This window comes from Schistocerca gregaria, chromosome 7, assembly GCF_023897955.1.
Source record: "Schistocerca gregaria isolate iqSchGreg1 chromosome 7, iqSchGreg1.2, whole genome shotgun sequence".
Lineage (NCBI taxonomy): Eukaryota > Metazoa > Arthropoda > Insecta > Orthoptera > Acrididae > Schistocerca > Schistocerca gregaria.
The window spans coordinates 506,977,853-506,991,162 of NC_064926.1; the positions used below are offsets into that span (position 1 = coordinate 506,977,853).

The 13,310-nt window shown below is 43.3% G+C and overlaps 1 protein-coding gene across 2 annotated transcripts in view; it reads right to left on the reverse strand.

The window, feature by feature from the left end:
* The window catches only part of LOC126281987 (zinc finger protein basonuclin-1-like), a 175,011-nt gene extending 166,891 nt beyond the window's left edge, over positions 1–8,120 (reverse strand). Inside the window, exon 1 of one of the 2 annotated variants that reach the window (XM_049981370.1) lies at positions 7,903–8,120. In XM_049981370.1, coding sequence (XP_049837327.1) covers positions 7,903–7,939 — 37 coding nt within the window. In that variant the 5' untranslated portion in view covers positions 7,940–8,120. The remainder of the gene's footprint in view (positions 1–7,902) is intronic. The other variant, XM_049981371.1, reaches the window with a different exon arrangement.
* Positions 8,121–13,310: the final 5,190 nt, after the last annotated feature.

Here is a 13,310-nt window from a genome sequence, read left to right on the forward strand (position 1 = left end):
CTCCATGAGTAAAGCGCAGGACTGGCCGATGTGGGCCAGTTTGTGATGAAGAAATTCTGGCACAGTTAGTTGGTTGGTTGATTTGAGGGAGGTAACCGAACAGCGAAGTCATTGGTCCCTTCGGATTATGGAAGGATGAGGAAGGAAGTCGGCCGCGCCCTTTCAAAGAAACCACCCCAGCATTTGCCTGAAGCGATTTATGGAAATCACGGGAAACCTAAATCAGGATAGCCAGACGCAGGTTTAAACCGTCGTCCTCCCGAATGCGAGTCTAGTGTGCTAACCACTGCGCCACTTCGGTCTGCATTCAGACATGAATCGATACTCTCTTTCAAATTCTGAAGGTGGCAGGGGTAAAATACAGGAATCGAAAGGCTATTTAAAATTTCTACAGAAACCAGATGGCAGGTATAAGAGTCGATGGGCATGAAAGGGAAGCGGTGGTTGGGAAGGTAGTGAGACAGGGTTATAGCCTCTCCCCGATGTTAGTCAATCTGCATATTGAGCAAGCAGTAAAGGAAACAATAGATAAATTTGGAGTAGGAATTAAAATCCACGGAGAAGAAATAAAAAATTTGAGGTTCGCCGATGGCATTGTAATTCTGTCAGAGACAGCAAAGGACTTGGAAGAGCAGCTAAAAGGAATGGACATGGTCTTGAAAGGAGGATATAGGATGAACATCAACAAAATCAAAACGAGAATAATGGAATGTAATAGAATTAAATCGGGTGATGCTGCGGGAATTAGATTAGAAACTGAGACGCTTAAAGTAGTAAATACTGCTATTTGGGGAGCAAAATAACTGATGATGGTCGAAGTAGAGAGGATACAAAATGTTGACTGACAATGGCAAGGAAAGCGTTTCTGAAGAAGAGAAATTTGTTAACATCGAGTATTGATTTAAGTGTCAGGAAGTCGTTTCTGAAAGTATTTGTATGGATTGTAGACATATATGGAAGTGAAACATGGACGATAAATAGTTTAGACAACTGGAGAGAAGCGAAATTTGTGGCACAACTTGACTAGAAGAAGGTATCGGTTGGTAGGGCACATTCTGAGGCATAAGGGATCACTAATTTAGTATTGCAGGGCAGCATGGAGGGTAAAAATCGCAGAAGGAGACCAAGAGATGAATACACTAAACAGATTCAGAAGGATGTAGGTTGCAGTAGGTACTGGGAGATGAAGAACCTTGCACAGGATAGAGTAGCATGGAGAGCTGCATATCAAACCAGTCTCTGGACTGAAGACCACAACAACACACCAAACAAGCGACACTAGATGACCCTCACAAACACGGACCTCCCCCTGCTTGCATGTCACATCCTCCAGTGCGTAGCGTAGATCTGCAGATGGTGTGAACAGCAGCCAACAGGGAACCCCATCAACCATGGACTACTTTGCTTCCACCAAATGGGCCTGCTGATGGACATGGAAATACTTCCGCCTGATATGCATCAAAACACGATGTGCCACGAACACTCTGACAGTTCTGCACCAGCAGTCACACAATTAGGAGCCAGCAGTTAGACAGTGCACTTCAGTGCCTGCAGTTTAGTTCGCTACAGTATCTTAGACTACGTTACATCTTAGCAGTCGCTATTTGTGGAGTAATCGGATTATCTAATGTCAGCGCAGTTATGGCTTGTAGTGACAAAGTTGCTGATCCATCATCGCATTATGTTTAGGATACCAAGTATCACGCATCAGATTGTACCAAAATATCATTTTGTATAATACTTTTAATAACTGAAATTTGTTATTTCTTATTGTTTTGCCACATATTTGTTATTCTGTGGCATTATCAAATAAGTGTTTTTTACAAGCGTGCAAATCAGCCACCGTTAAGGAATGACAAGAGGTAGTTTATTGCTGCCGTGATGTTTGGACTGAATTAATGGTAGCTTTCAGTTACTACATACACAACAGACTATAACACAAAGCAAGTGAATCAGCCATTATGATCAAATACATTAGAACATTACCTGGTAGAAGTCGGGGGAAGACCACTGAAAAAATATGGACTAATGGTGAGAGTATGACACTGGCGTCTCAGTAGCACCGCCAATTTTTTGGACGTGAAGAAAGAAGAAAGACGCCAACTCCATGATGACAGAAATTTTCTAGCATTCGTCTGACTTAAGTTTCTCGAATCCACAGTAACAGTAAACAACGGTAGTTGGACGCCGATATGGGCTTCATCTAGCTACCCGAAAACAAGCCTTCTGTCTTAACAAATGCATTATCCCCCTCGCAAAGATTCTCAAGAAACGATACATTTGTAGGGAGTGCCTCAAGTATCCACATTTCCTTCTTCTCGTGGCAGGTTGACAGTCTCATGATCCCACTTGTCGGCTGACACGCAGAGAAGGACAGATGCCAGTCTTCGTTCCCAATGTCTTCGGGCAGCTCAGAAAACACTACTTCATTGTCTACAATTACAGTAAATGAGAAATGAGTTGCCAGTGAATCCAGTTTTTGTCACATTTTGCTTAAATCCTAACTTTTCCTTAAGAAAACATTTTGCGGGCCACATTTCGTTTGTCAATGGATCACAGCCATTATGATCAAGTCTACAAATTAGTAATGAACAAAGATTATTTCCTAATTATAGCCCCACCGCTGTCTGGCAGAAAAGAAAATCATATTTATCAGTGAAAACACAAACTGTGTACGTTCACATTACTGTACAACGTCCACAGTCTGCGTTCAATTCTTAACTGGTTAGACGGATGAAAAAGTATAGAAACAACCTAAGGGATCGCGTACAAAAACGGACAAGCGTTGCATAAGGTCAACCATTTGGTGTAGACAATTAATTACTTTCAGAACTGACCCTATCCTAGTTAATAACAAAGAACAATTTAACTCCCTTGCATGGTATGATACTGTCTGTCTTCCGTACGTTCTGAGACAACAGCACCACTGAAAAAACCACTGTATGTTTATGCTCAACGATACTATTTTCCCACGATTTCTTGATGATGTGGTTTATGTCTAGAAACATGTGACTCGTATGAAGTTTAAACAAGGTATCCAGAAATTGGACGGCATCAGTAAAAGTCATTTTAACCAATTTTAGCGAGCAGTGTTGGTTGAAAAAAACCAACAGACATGGCTACAAATTATTCATGTAATATGCAAAACGCCTCGGATTCGATTCCTGATCAGACTTAGCTTTTTTATCTGTAATTCATTACTCCTTTCACATCGGACAAGGCTTGTTGTAAAATGATTAAAATGACTTTCATTGAAGCCGTCCACTTTCTTGGCACCTTGCTTGAACTTTATACGAGTCACGTGTTCCTACACAGAAACATCATGATCAAGAAACTGTGACAAAATATAATCGATGAGCATAAACATACCGTTGTTTCTCCAATGGTACTGTCGTCATTGCACGTACGCAGCAGCGTCTGAGGAGAGAGAGAATCGTCTACATCTACACAAACGCCGTGGTTCGGAGTCCATGCAACTTGACTCCAGAACAAAAACAACGTGTGGATGCCCGCAGCGACTCGATTGAAGTACAAAACGCGGACAGTTCTCTTTTGGAATGAATCACCGCGGGTGACGAGATTTGGTGATACAAATACGAGCCCACCACAAAATACCGAAGAGCAGAAATTCACATGAAGGTTCATCGCTCAGACGACATCACCGAAATTCAAGCAAATAAGACGCGGGAGCTGAAAGAACTTTAGTGACAGTTTTTCATGGTTTTATAAACTTTTGTACGTTGTGCTAAAGCGAGGGAAGAGTATGCAGAACACGTGCTGCATTGTTAACACCACCTTAACTTTTCTCTATTTTTTTTATTAGTCCAGTGTCGAAACTTATCATTTACGCAAAATAAGACAGTTTTGCTAGGTGCCAACCAACAGGTACTACTGTAGGATTTTCATGTAAATGGCATGGCAACTGCGTTTGTTGCCAGATTGCTGTCGTAGATAAAATAAACAATATTTTTGCGTCTATAATTCGAAGGTGTGCCCTGTGATCTAATCTGTATCCCCTGAGAAACAACTGATGGTAATGCCCGTGTTGGTATTCGGGAACAACGCGCACGCCACATAATCGGGTTATAGGCGTTAAAACGCGATCGGGCCGCGAGTTCGCGAGCGTGCCGCTAGATGTCCTCCGCAGCTCCGCTACGCTACGCTGATCTGCCTTCGCGTCTCGCCCGACTTGGGAGAGGCTGCGTGCGGCGTGATGGGGCGAGAGAGAACTTGCTTCCCGCGATCAGACGTTACTGCACGTGGGACAATGACGTACATGACATGAGTCACCTACATATCTCTTTCCAGCCATAATTTGCACAGAACGTCGAAAACTATGAGCTATCATTTCTCGTGGTAAATGTCAGAGAATTAATGTACAAGAAGTTAAGTTCCACTGTAGCGCGTACAGACGGACACAGGAGTTACATGCGAGTGTCTCTTACCGGGAGAAATATTTTCGAAAATATGTAAGGAACTGACACAGTAAGACGGATTGATACATTGAATGGACGAAAAATATTTTGAACAGGGAATCCAAGATGACAGTGTGTCCTCCCAACGTACAGAACATTCAACTCAACGCCGAATGTTAGGGCCTAGCCGTTTTTAAACCGACAACATTAAATGACACTAGAAAACTGATGCATTTCCTAACCAAGCGCCACAGGATGTCAGAGTGAAGCCTTTTTATAAGCATATTGTTTGGAAAGAAAATATCGAGCACGCATAAATTTTATGATCTTTTTAAGGCATGAAGACATTGGACATTGGAAAAGAGTCTGACAAAAATTTAGAGTATGAACTCAAAGTCGGATACGATCTTGGCGGTGTTATTAAACGCCAGGTAGAACGGAAATTTTGCAGTTTTACTATGAAGTGAAAGAGTAACTGAAAATCTCGTATGCACAGAAAATGATCGTCAACAACTTTCCTACAAAAATTCAACGTGAAAGGCAACAGAACTCTACTGACATGTGTCACTACTCACATCTTAACAAAGAATACATTTAGAAAAATGACCAATTATTTGTTTATTGTGAAGTGGTGGACATGTTATCGCACAACCTTGTAATTTAAAAACGCGTAACGAAATGAACTAAGTCTCAGACTTCGAGAATCCAAATGTAAAATAACGTGATAAGCAGTCGCCATGAGCCACATTAGCTCCGTGGTTAACAGATTGCACGTTGACAGGGAATTATAAGCACAACTACAAAAAGTCGCAAGCAATTTTACTGCATGGCATTCGCAGCGCCTGAAGGTCATGGTGAATGAAAACGACACAGACAGCTGGTAAAACTGGGTTTTAATTGACGACACTACCTGTGTTTCACGGCTTAGAGCCGCTTGTTCGGGGGCGACAAAAATTATTACTTAAATCCAGCGTAGGTGAAACCAACAGTATTGCCTGAATAGTAGCTGAGAACATTGAGTCCACCTATGCTGGATTAATGTAATAATTTTTGTTGCACTCGAAGATACGACTGTAAGCTGTGAAAAACGGTAGTGTGGTCACTTACTCATGAAACCAACTTTTACCAGCTCTCAGCGATGTTTTCATTCATCGCACAGAAATCCGAGTACAAACACTTGCACAGCACGTACTAAGATGCTGAAAACAAAGTAAAACTTTCATCCGACTGTAATGCGATCCCACATTCTTTGGCGGAGCTGTGAGAATCACCTGTGGGTTTTCGTAGCAACTACCTGCTTAACGTCCTGAAGCCAGTCATATTTCATAGCAATAGAGTCCTGGAAGCCGAGCAGTACAGGGCGTACACACAATAAAATGACATATTGAACAGACGTTTGTTGCAGACGACGGCACTGACAAGAACAAACGAAAGTGCTGCAACAACGTCTTTTCACCACAGCATAAGGTAACCAGTTTGACGAAGCAAGATGCAATAATCTTCGGAAAATAAGTGAGCACATTAGCCCAGATTTATGTAGTCGTGGTTGTTTGTCCCGAGTTCGCAAGCACCGAAGGTCGTCTCTCACACAACTATACAACTAGGATCATCTCAGTGCGTGCCTTTTGGAAGGCATCTTTCGAAATACCAAGCATTAATGTCGAAGTAACAATGACACTCCCCAAGTCATTAACTTCGTATTAGAAAGTCTCGCCGTGTTTCGAATGATTATCGCTATCTTTGGGCGACAGTCCTGTGTCTAACTCATCAGGTATCTCTCGGTAGTGCATCGTGATTAGCAACTATAAGGATTTATGACTGGCCACTATGTGTTCTTACTCTAACAGTATTAACATTTAGTTTCAGATACAGGCGTTTCATTGTCAGTAGTGATACCTCATGTCTGACAATTTCATTAATGGACCCTTAAGACGTACAGCGCATTAAACAAAAGAAACGACAGCAGTAAAATCACAGAACCATTCAGCACATCATTAAAAAAAAATGGAAAAGCACAATAACAAAGAAATCAAGTCAGTCGCAGCAGATCTGTACTACCGGTGGTCTAGCTTCGATCTTCCACCTCTGTCGACTCGACTAAATTTGGGATTGTTAAAACTCGAGCCTTGGACGTCCCCATTGGTGTTTATCAGCAGAGTGGATACAGTAATGACCAGTTTGCCATTATTTACTGCCAGAATGGAAAAAAAGTTTAACAGATGGTATTCACGGGCTGAAAACTACTCAGAAAACAGGTACACTCGACTTACTCACAGCAACACAAAACTTTATTTTACACGAACAACACGTTAACCGCCATTTTAATATTCTTAGCATCTTGAGACCTACGTGTAGAGCATCACATGCCAAGTCGAATTACTTCCTTTTTCAACTGTAATACTCACGTACCTGTCACAATCCACGATACCGTCCAGTCGAAAAGTGGCATAACGGACTTGCCACTGTGTAAATAAAGGTAATGTGGAACTGAAAATATCAGCGTTGGTCGAGATACTCTCAGACGTGTGTAACGAATGGAAATACTTCTTCAGGGTAAAAAAGTGCATTTTGCCATCAGTCGTTACGAGAGAAGACATTAATGACACCGTCTCTCAGAGATATGTCGACTACAGATTCGGCTGTCGACATGTCTATCCACAACGTGTCTATTCTTACTAGAGTGCAGAAGAGTAGCTGGCTGTTATCCTCATTCACAGTAAGAAATCAGCTGCGCACACCAGTGTTTCGAAGAATTGCACCAGCGTAATCCGGTGGATACGTCTTAATGGAAGTGTGAGTCGCTACGTTCAATTATAAACCGGCTGACAACCATTATTTCTGTTGGGTTAGATAGAGCAGCAATCAGTCGTAGAATTGACTTGCTTTAATATGACATTTATAGTCGCAACGCACATCAGATGTGTCAGGTCGTTATCAATGCAGTGCGGAATTGTAGCAGTTGTTCAAGTGAATGCTTGCACAGTTCAACCACTACTTACAACCATTACCATACAACCATTACCATGGAGTAATGGCAGAACTGCGTAAGCATTCACTTGAGCACGAACAACTGCTACAATTCCGCACTGCATTGATAATGACCTGACACAGGTCGAAATCTGTTCTGCGTTGTGACTATAAATGTCATATTAAAGCAACTTAACTCTACGACTAATTGCTGCTCTATCTAACCCAATATAACCAAAGTCGTTGCGTGCACCCACCCCATCGAGGGCAACTTGATCATTATTTGTGTATTAGTAATGCTTTGACAGTTGTCACAGTTAGAGCTAGCACCGCGAGAGTTTAACAACCGACCCTATTTGGCAACGATGAGAAAGAGAGGTACTCTGATGGGGCTGTCTTTCGCTGTAGGCGTTCGATCTCTCGTAGTTCAGCAGAATCCGCACGTGACTCCACACTCGGCCCTGCGCAACACACACACACACAGGCGCGCGCGCACACAGACACTTAAGCGATCACCCACCTGTTCCCATGATGACGTAGTGCTGGGAATCCCGCATCGGTCAGCGCACTTTCATACTGGTCCCGCGCCGGGCGGAAGCTGCGTCGCACGGTGGTGCAGCGTCTGCGGCGTGAACACAGCGCGAGCGGTGCGGTCTGCTCGGCCCGCGGTCGGCCACTGCCGTGGGGCGACATGTCGCCGCGTCGCCCCCGGTCGCCTCCCCTCCCCCCGCGGACGAGACGCCGACCTGCCCCCACCACCGGCCGGCCGGGCAGTGACAGCGAACCAGAGACAGGCGCGCCTCCTGCGGTCCGCCCCGGCTGTCGCACGCAGGTGCCACCAGGCAGCTGCGCCCGGGACCGCGCCCAGCTCGCGCGCCTTGACCCTTCACAGTCGGCGTCTCGCGAGGACAAGTCGACCGCGGGACGGCCGATTCCGGCGGCGCAATTATTACGGCACAGCCAGAGCAAAGGTGTCACTTCATTCACAAGGCACTGCAGCCCAGGGGGACAGTCTGTAAGGTCCGCAGTGAACCGTAAAATTACTACTGGTATCTCAATCAGTACACAACATGCAAAGTGGAAGTAGGTGCCAAGGAATAACGTGAAATTACACACAACTTTGAGTAACCCTCTTTATTCAAGTTTGGTGCAAGACTAACATTGGGAAGGCCTCAGACACGGCCAACCGATTCGGCTCAAATATCGCAGGTCGCTTGTGTACGACCTAACACGAAGGACTCCAAGATATTCTGGGTCAACACCCCCGCAATTTTGAGAAAATCACCCCTACTGGTTATGACGAGCAATCGATTCAAAATCGGCGCGATCGATTGATAAAAGTAAATAGGCATTTTTCATCGTTAGGTATGGGGTCCGAAAACGCAAACTTTTCCAGATATCGAGGAAAGAGCCTTTTACAACTGCCGCTTCTCTACCCACATGGTAAACGCTTTTCGCAGACAGCGCCGATAGGATGATTAATAAGGTAAGTCAATCAACAAGGAATGATAATAGTAAGGTAGGCACAATAATTTCCCAATCGCCGTGAGTTAATAAAGTGATAAACTTTCAAGCCTTGTCCCATGAAAACAAATCCGAGTAAGAGTGCTGCAAATTCCTCACGAGGGATCACAGATAACCAACCGCGCGACGCTTGTTTACAGCGAGGCACGGGACAGAATGCACGCGGGGAGAGTTATGTTGTCCCGGTTGCCTCTTCGTCATATCATAGTTGTGAACCTGGAAGAGTGAAAGTGTCCAGCACCAGACTTATAGGAGTCAATCGGAAAGAGTTGTTTTCCGTCATTAGGCTGCCGCGAACCTCACGGATACATTTAGTGATTTATCCATCGTTAATACACCGAATGAAATAACGTTTTTCCGGCCGCGGTGGTCTCGCGGTCCTAGGCGCGCAGTCCGGAACCGTGCGTCTGCTACGGTCGCAGGTTCGAATCCTGCCTCGGGCATGGATGTGTGTGATGTCCTGAGGTTAGTTAGGTTTAAGTAGTTCTAAGCTCTAGGGGACTGATGACCACAGCAGTTGAGTCCCATAGTGCTCAGAGCCATTTGAACCATTTTTTGAAATACGTTTTGTGAATGAATACAGTGTTCTTCTGTAAGTAACATATGACCAGTCTGTATGTCGTTTGTAGTAATTAGCTCGTCTGTTTATGCCATAGTAACTAGTTATAGTTTGTTGTGTCATATCGTTCAGGTGCATCATCTGAATAATGGAGGATCTACACGCATCGAATAGCGCTGTAATATATAGTTGGGAGTCTGTTACAGACGATGGTAAGCTGGAAGTCACTGACGCTGTGTTCTGGTTTGTAAAAGCCTTGCAAGACAGATGGTTTATCAGTGCACTACCGGAAGCAGGCAGTTCTGTTTTTCGGCGTTCCAGATTGATAGGAGCGGCTATTGTCGAGGGATGTTTGGAGCTGACGAACGAAATGACTTCTGTTGATACTGAAGTACTATACCATGTACACGAAGCAGAAGGTGATTCAGTGGAAGATATCCAGATTAGTGAATCGCAAAATGGTCATAACACTTTGCAAATCTCTACGTCACTGGGAATGTGTGCTTCATCTGTTCCCGATGAATGTTACGAACCGGATACTAAAGATTGAACTACGGCGCTATACCCCTTGAAGTAAAAGTAAAGGCAATAGCGCTATCCAGGAATCATCCAAATTGGAACTTAACAAAGACTGCAAAAGAATGGAGCAACAACAGCCCTGAAAAGGAAGGACTTGAAATTGTGGGAAAGTGATATCGTTAAAGTAGGGTCAAGACACGAAAAATACCAAGCGATAAATAAGTGGACATACGACCGATTTGTCGAACCTCGTTGTAACGAGAATGTAACCACGAGAATACTTCAGGAGTGGACTGCAGCTGCAGCGCTTCAATATACTGTCAACAAGGCTTTTACGTTTGCTGCATCATTATCTTGGGAAAGAAATTTCAAATCGGAGTATAAAATTCGTCAACGGCACGTCACTAAATACGTCTCTCATACGGAGGTACAAAATATAGAAGATATACAGAAAGTGGCGGCTCTTTTCAGCATGCAAAAGGCGTCGCGTATGGCCGGTTTTAATCATGATTACGTTACGTGATCGACACCGATCAAATAGGATGCGAGTATCGGGTGAACATTTGACGCACGTTGTCGCATAAGGGAGAAAAGCGAACCCTTGTCGCAGTTGGCAGTAAAAACAAACTAACACATTCGTGCAAGGCCCAATATGCCACCACAACTATGGAAAAGTGTTGCCTAAGGTTTTCCTGTGTCTACAAGAAACGAATTTTACGTTTGGTCGGGTTATAGAAAAGGCCAATCGTTTAACCGACTCGTTGAAAAATGTTTACATTACCTGCTCCAAATCCGGGAAACTGAGGAATGCGATTAACGGAACATTTCTTGAGAATCTTTTAAAACCATACGTTTCTGATAACGAGTTTGGTCTAATATTGGATTCCTGAAGTCACAATATATGATACTATGTTTATAGATGGCGAGGGTCAGCCGACGTCCACAGTAAAAGTAAAACCGCCAAACTGAACACCTGTGTGCCATCCGTGTGATGTTTATTTCTATCGCCAGGTTAAAAACTTTATTTCCAGGCTTCAGAATTGCAGTGTGCTTCTGGAAACCCAGGAGGAATTGCACAACTACACGGATGCAATAACTATTCACAGCATAATTCATAACCAACTTTCAGCACCGATTATTAAGGCAATGATATCGTATGCGTGGTACGCATCATAAATAATGACCGAAAAGACATATTTTTAAATGCAAACCAAGTTTATTTTCAGCAGACTCTTCGGAAGGAACAGTGTAGCAGTCGGAAGATGGATTCATTAGATGTTCTTGGTGCCGTGAGTATATTTGTTTCGAATGTTTATATGACAAGTACCATCCATCTAGTTGTTCGAAGAAAAGGGAGGACACGTAATTGTGACTGGAAGAGCCATTTTAAAGTGACCTGGAGTAACATTTTAGTTGTTTACTATCACAAGTGGTGGCTCTGAGCACTATGGGACTGAACTGCTGTGGTCATCAGTCCCCTAGAACTACTTAAACCTAACTAACCTAAGGACATCTCACACATCCATGCCCGAGGCAGGATTCGACCCTGCGACCGTAGCAGTCGCACGGTTCCGGACTGCGCGCCTAGAACCGCGAGACCACCGCGGCCGGCTCACAAGTGGTTTGAGAAATTTATTTGCCTACCTTATTATTATCATTCCTTATTGATTTACTTACCTTATTAACCCTCCTATCCCTACCAATTGAGATATGTAAAAATAAAAACGAAAAGAAGAACATCCGCTAGGTTTCCTCGTTATTCTAACCCAGGTTCTCCGATTGCCAGCCAGTTACCTTGGCCGTTGCACTATTTTTTTTTAATCTCATTTTGTTCGATTTCGTTCGTTGCATCTGCTCGTGGCGGACCTCGCAAGACACCCGTTTCAGTTCGCCGTTGATCGATTAACTCAGTCTTTTTATTACAGAGGGCAGCTAACCCTCTGACCGAGCACTCTGATTTACCGTGTCGGTGTTATCGGTGCTGTGGGCGAAAAGTGTTTACAATATCGATCCCGCCAATTTTGAGTCGATTGCTCGTCATAACCTTTAGTGGTGATTTTCTCAAAAACACGGGATTGTTGACCCAAAATATCTTAGATTCCTTCGTTTTAGGTTGTACACAAGCGACCTGCAAAATTTGAGCGGAATCGGTTGGCCGTGGCTGAGGCCTTCCCCTTGTAAGACTAAGACTAAGAAAAAACAACAATCATTTAACAAATAAGTCACAATTTACGAAAGGACTTTTAAATTATTAAATTATTACAAAAAAATTTCACGCCAGTAAAAGGCAAGTACAGGCAAGCAATTTAACGTATACAACGCGACGCTGTATAATATTTCAAGCTCAGCTAAATTGCAGGTGAATTTCACTCCATTCATTAAATGGCGCAGAATCTAACTTGTCTGCAACATATAAAGACAATCCTGTTTACAAAATTTCTCAAAATAGAAAAACCAAAACGTGTGAGTCATACACACCGGGGGACATTCACAGTTAATATCATTAACAAATTTTACAAATTTCTGCCAGTTAACTTACGGCAAACACACAAGCTCGCCAGGTAGGGCCTGCGAAGTTTTACAACGTTCTGCTTTCAAGGCAACATTTTCTACCCGTAATGAAATGGCAAAGTTTTGCATGGCAAGAAAACACACTAATAATCAACTACCTGTATAGAATACATAAGCACGTTGAGTAAAAGCCTTAAAAGGTATGAAATTGAAAAAAAAACACACAACAGTTTGTGCTGACTAGAAACAATATAAAAAATCCACTACGGCGTACATTAACAATCTTGCTTGACTATAGCCAAATATACATAAAAACAAATTCACGTAAGTTACAGCTTCCAAATGAGCAGGAATTCGTTATGCAATTGACTAGTTCTCACCACGAGGCAAAAGGAATTTTTCTTCTTTCTTTTACACGTCAGTCTAGTAATGCTAGTTATGGCAGGCGTTCCAAACGAACAGGTCTAAGTGCCTTGTATTTTAAACAGTACAGTCATTGGTGCCTTAGACTTTCAAGGACATGGCAGAGGCTAACAGTCGAATAAGCTGGGAGAGGAAAGAACTAAAGAAGCAATCCGAACCACAGATTTACTATGACTCCCCCCCCCCCCCTTTAGTCCTCAAAAGGGGACAAACTGACCACCCTTTCTAAGGGTGCAGGCGAGAATAAAGGGCGGGAAGCACCCCCCCCCCCCCAAAAAAAAAAATTAAATACGGCTGGTATAATTAACAAGAATAAGTAAATTGATTTAAATTAATCTTCATAAAATCTGTTAACAACCAACTTCTGGTGTGTTACGACTCCCACGACTCAA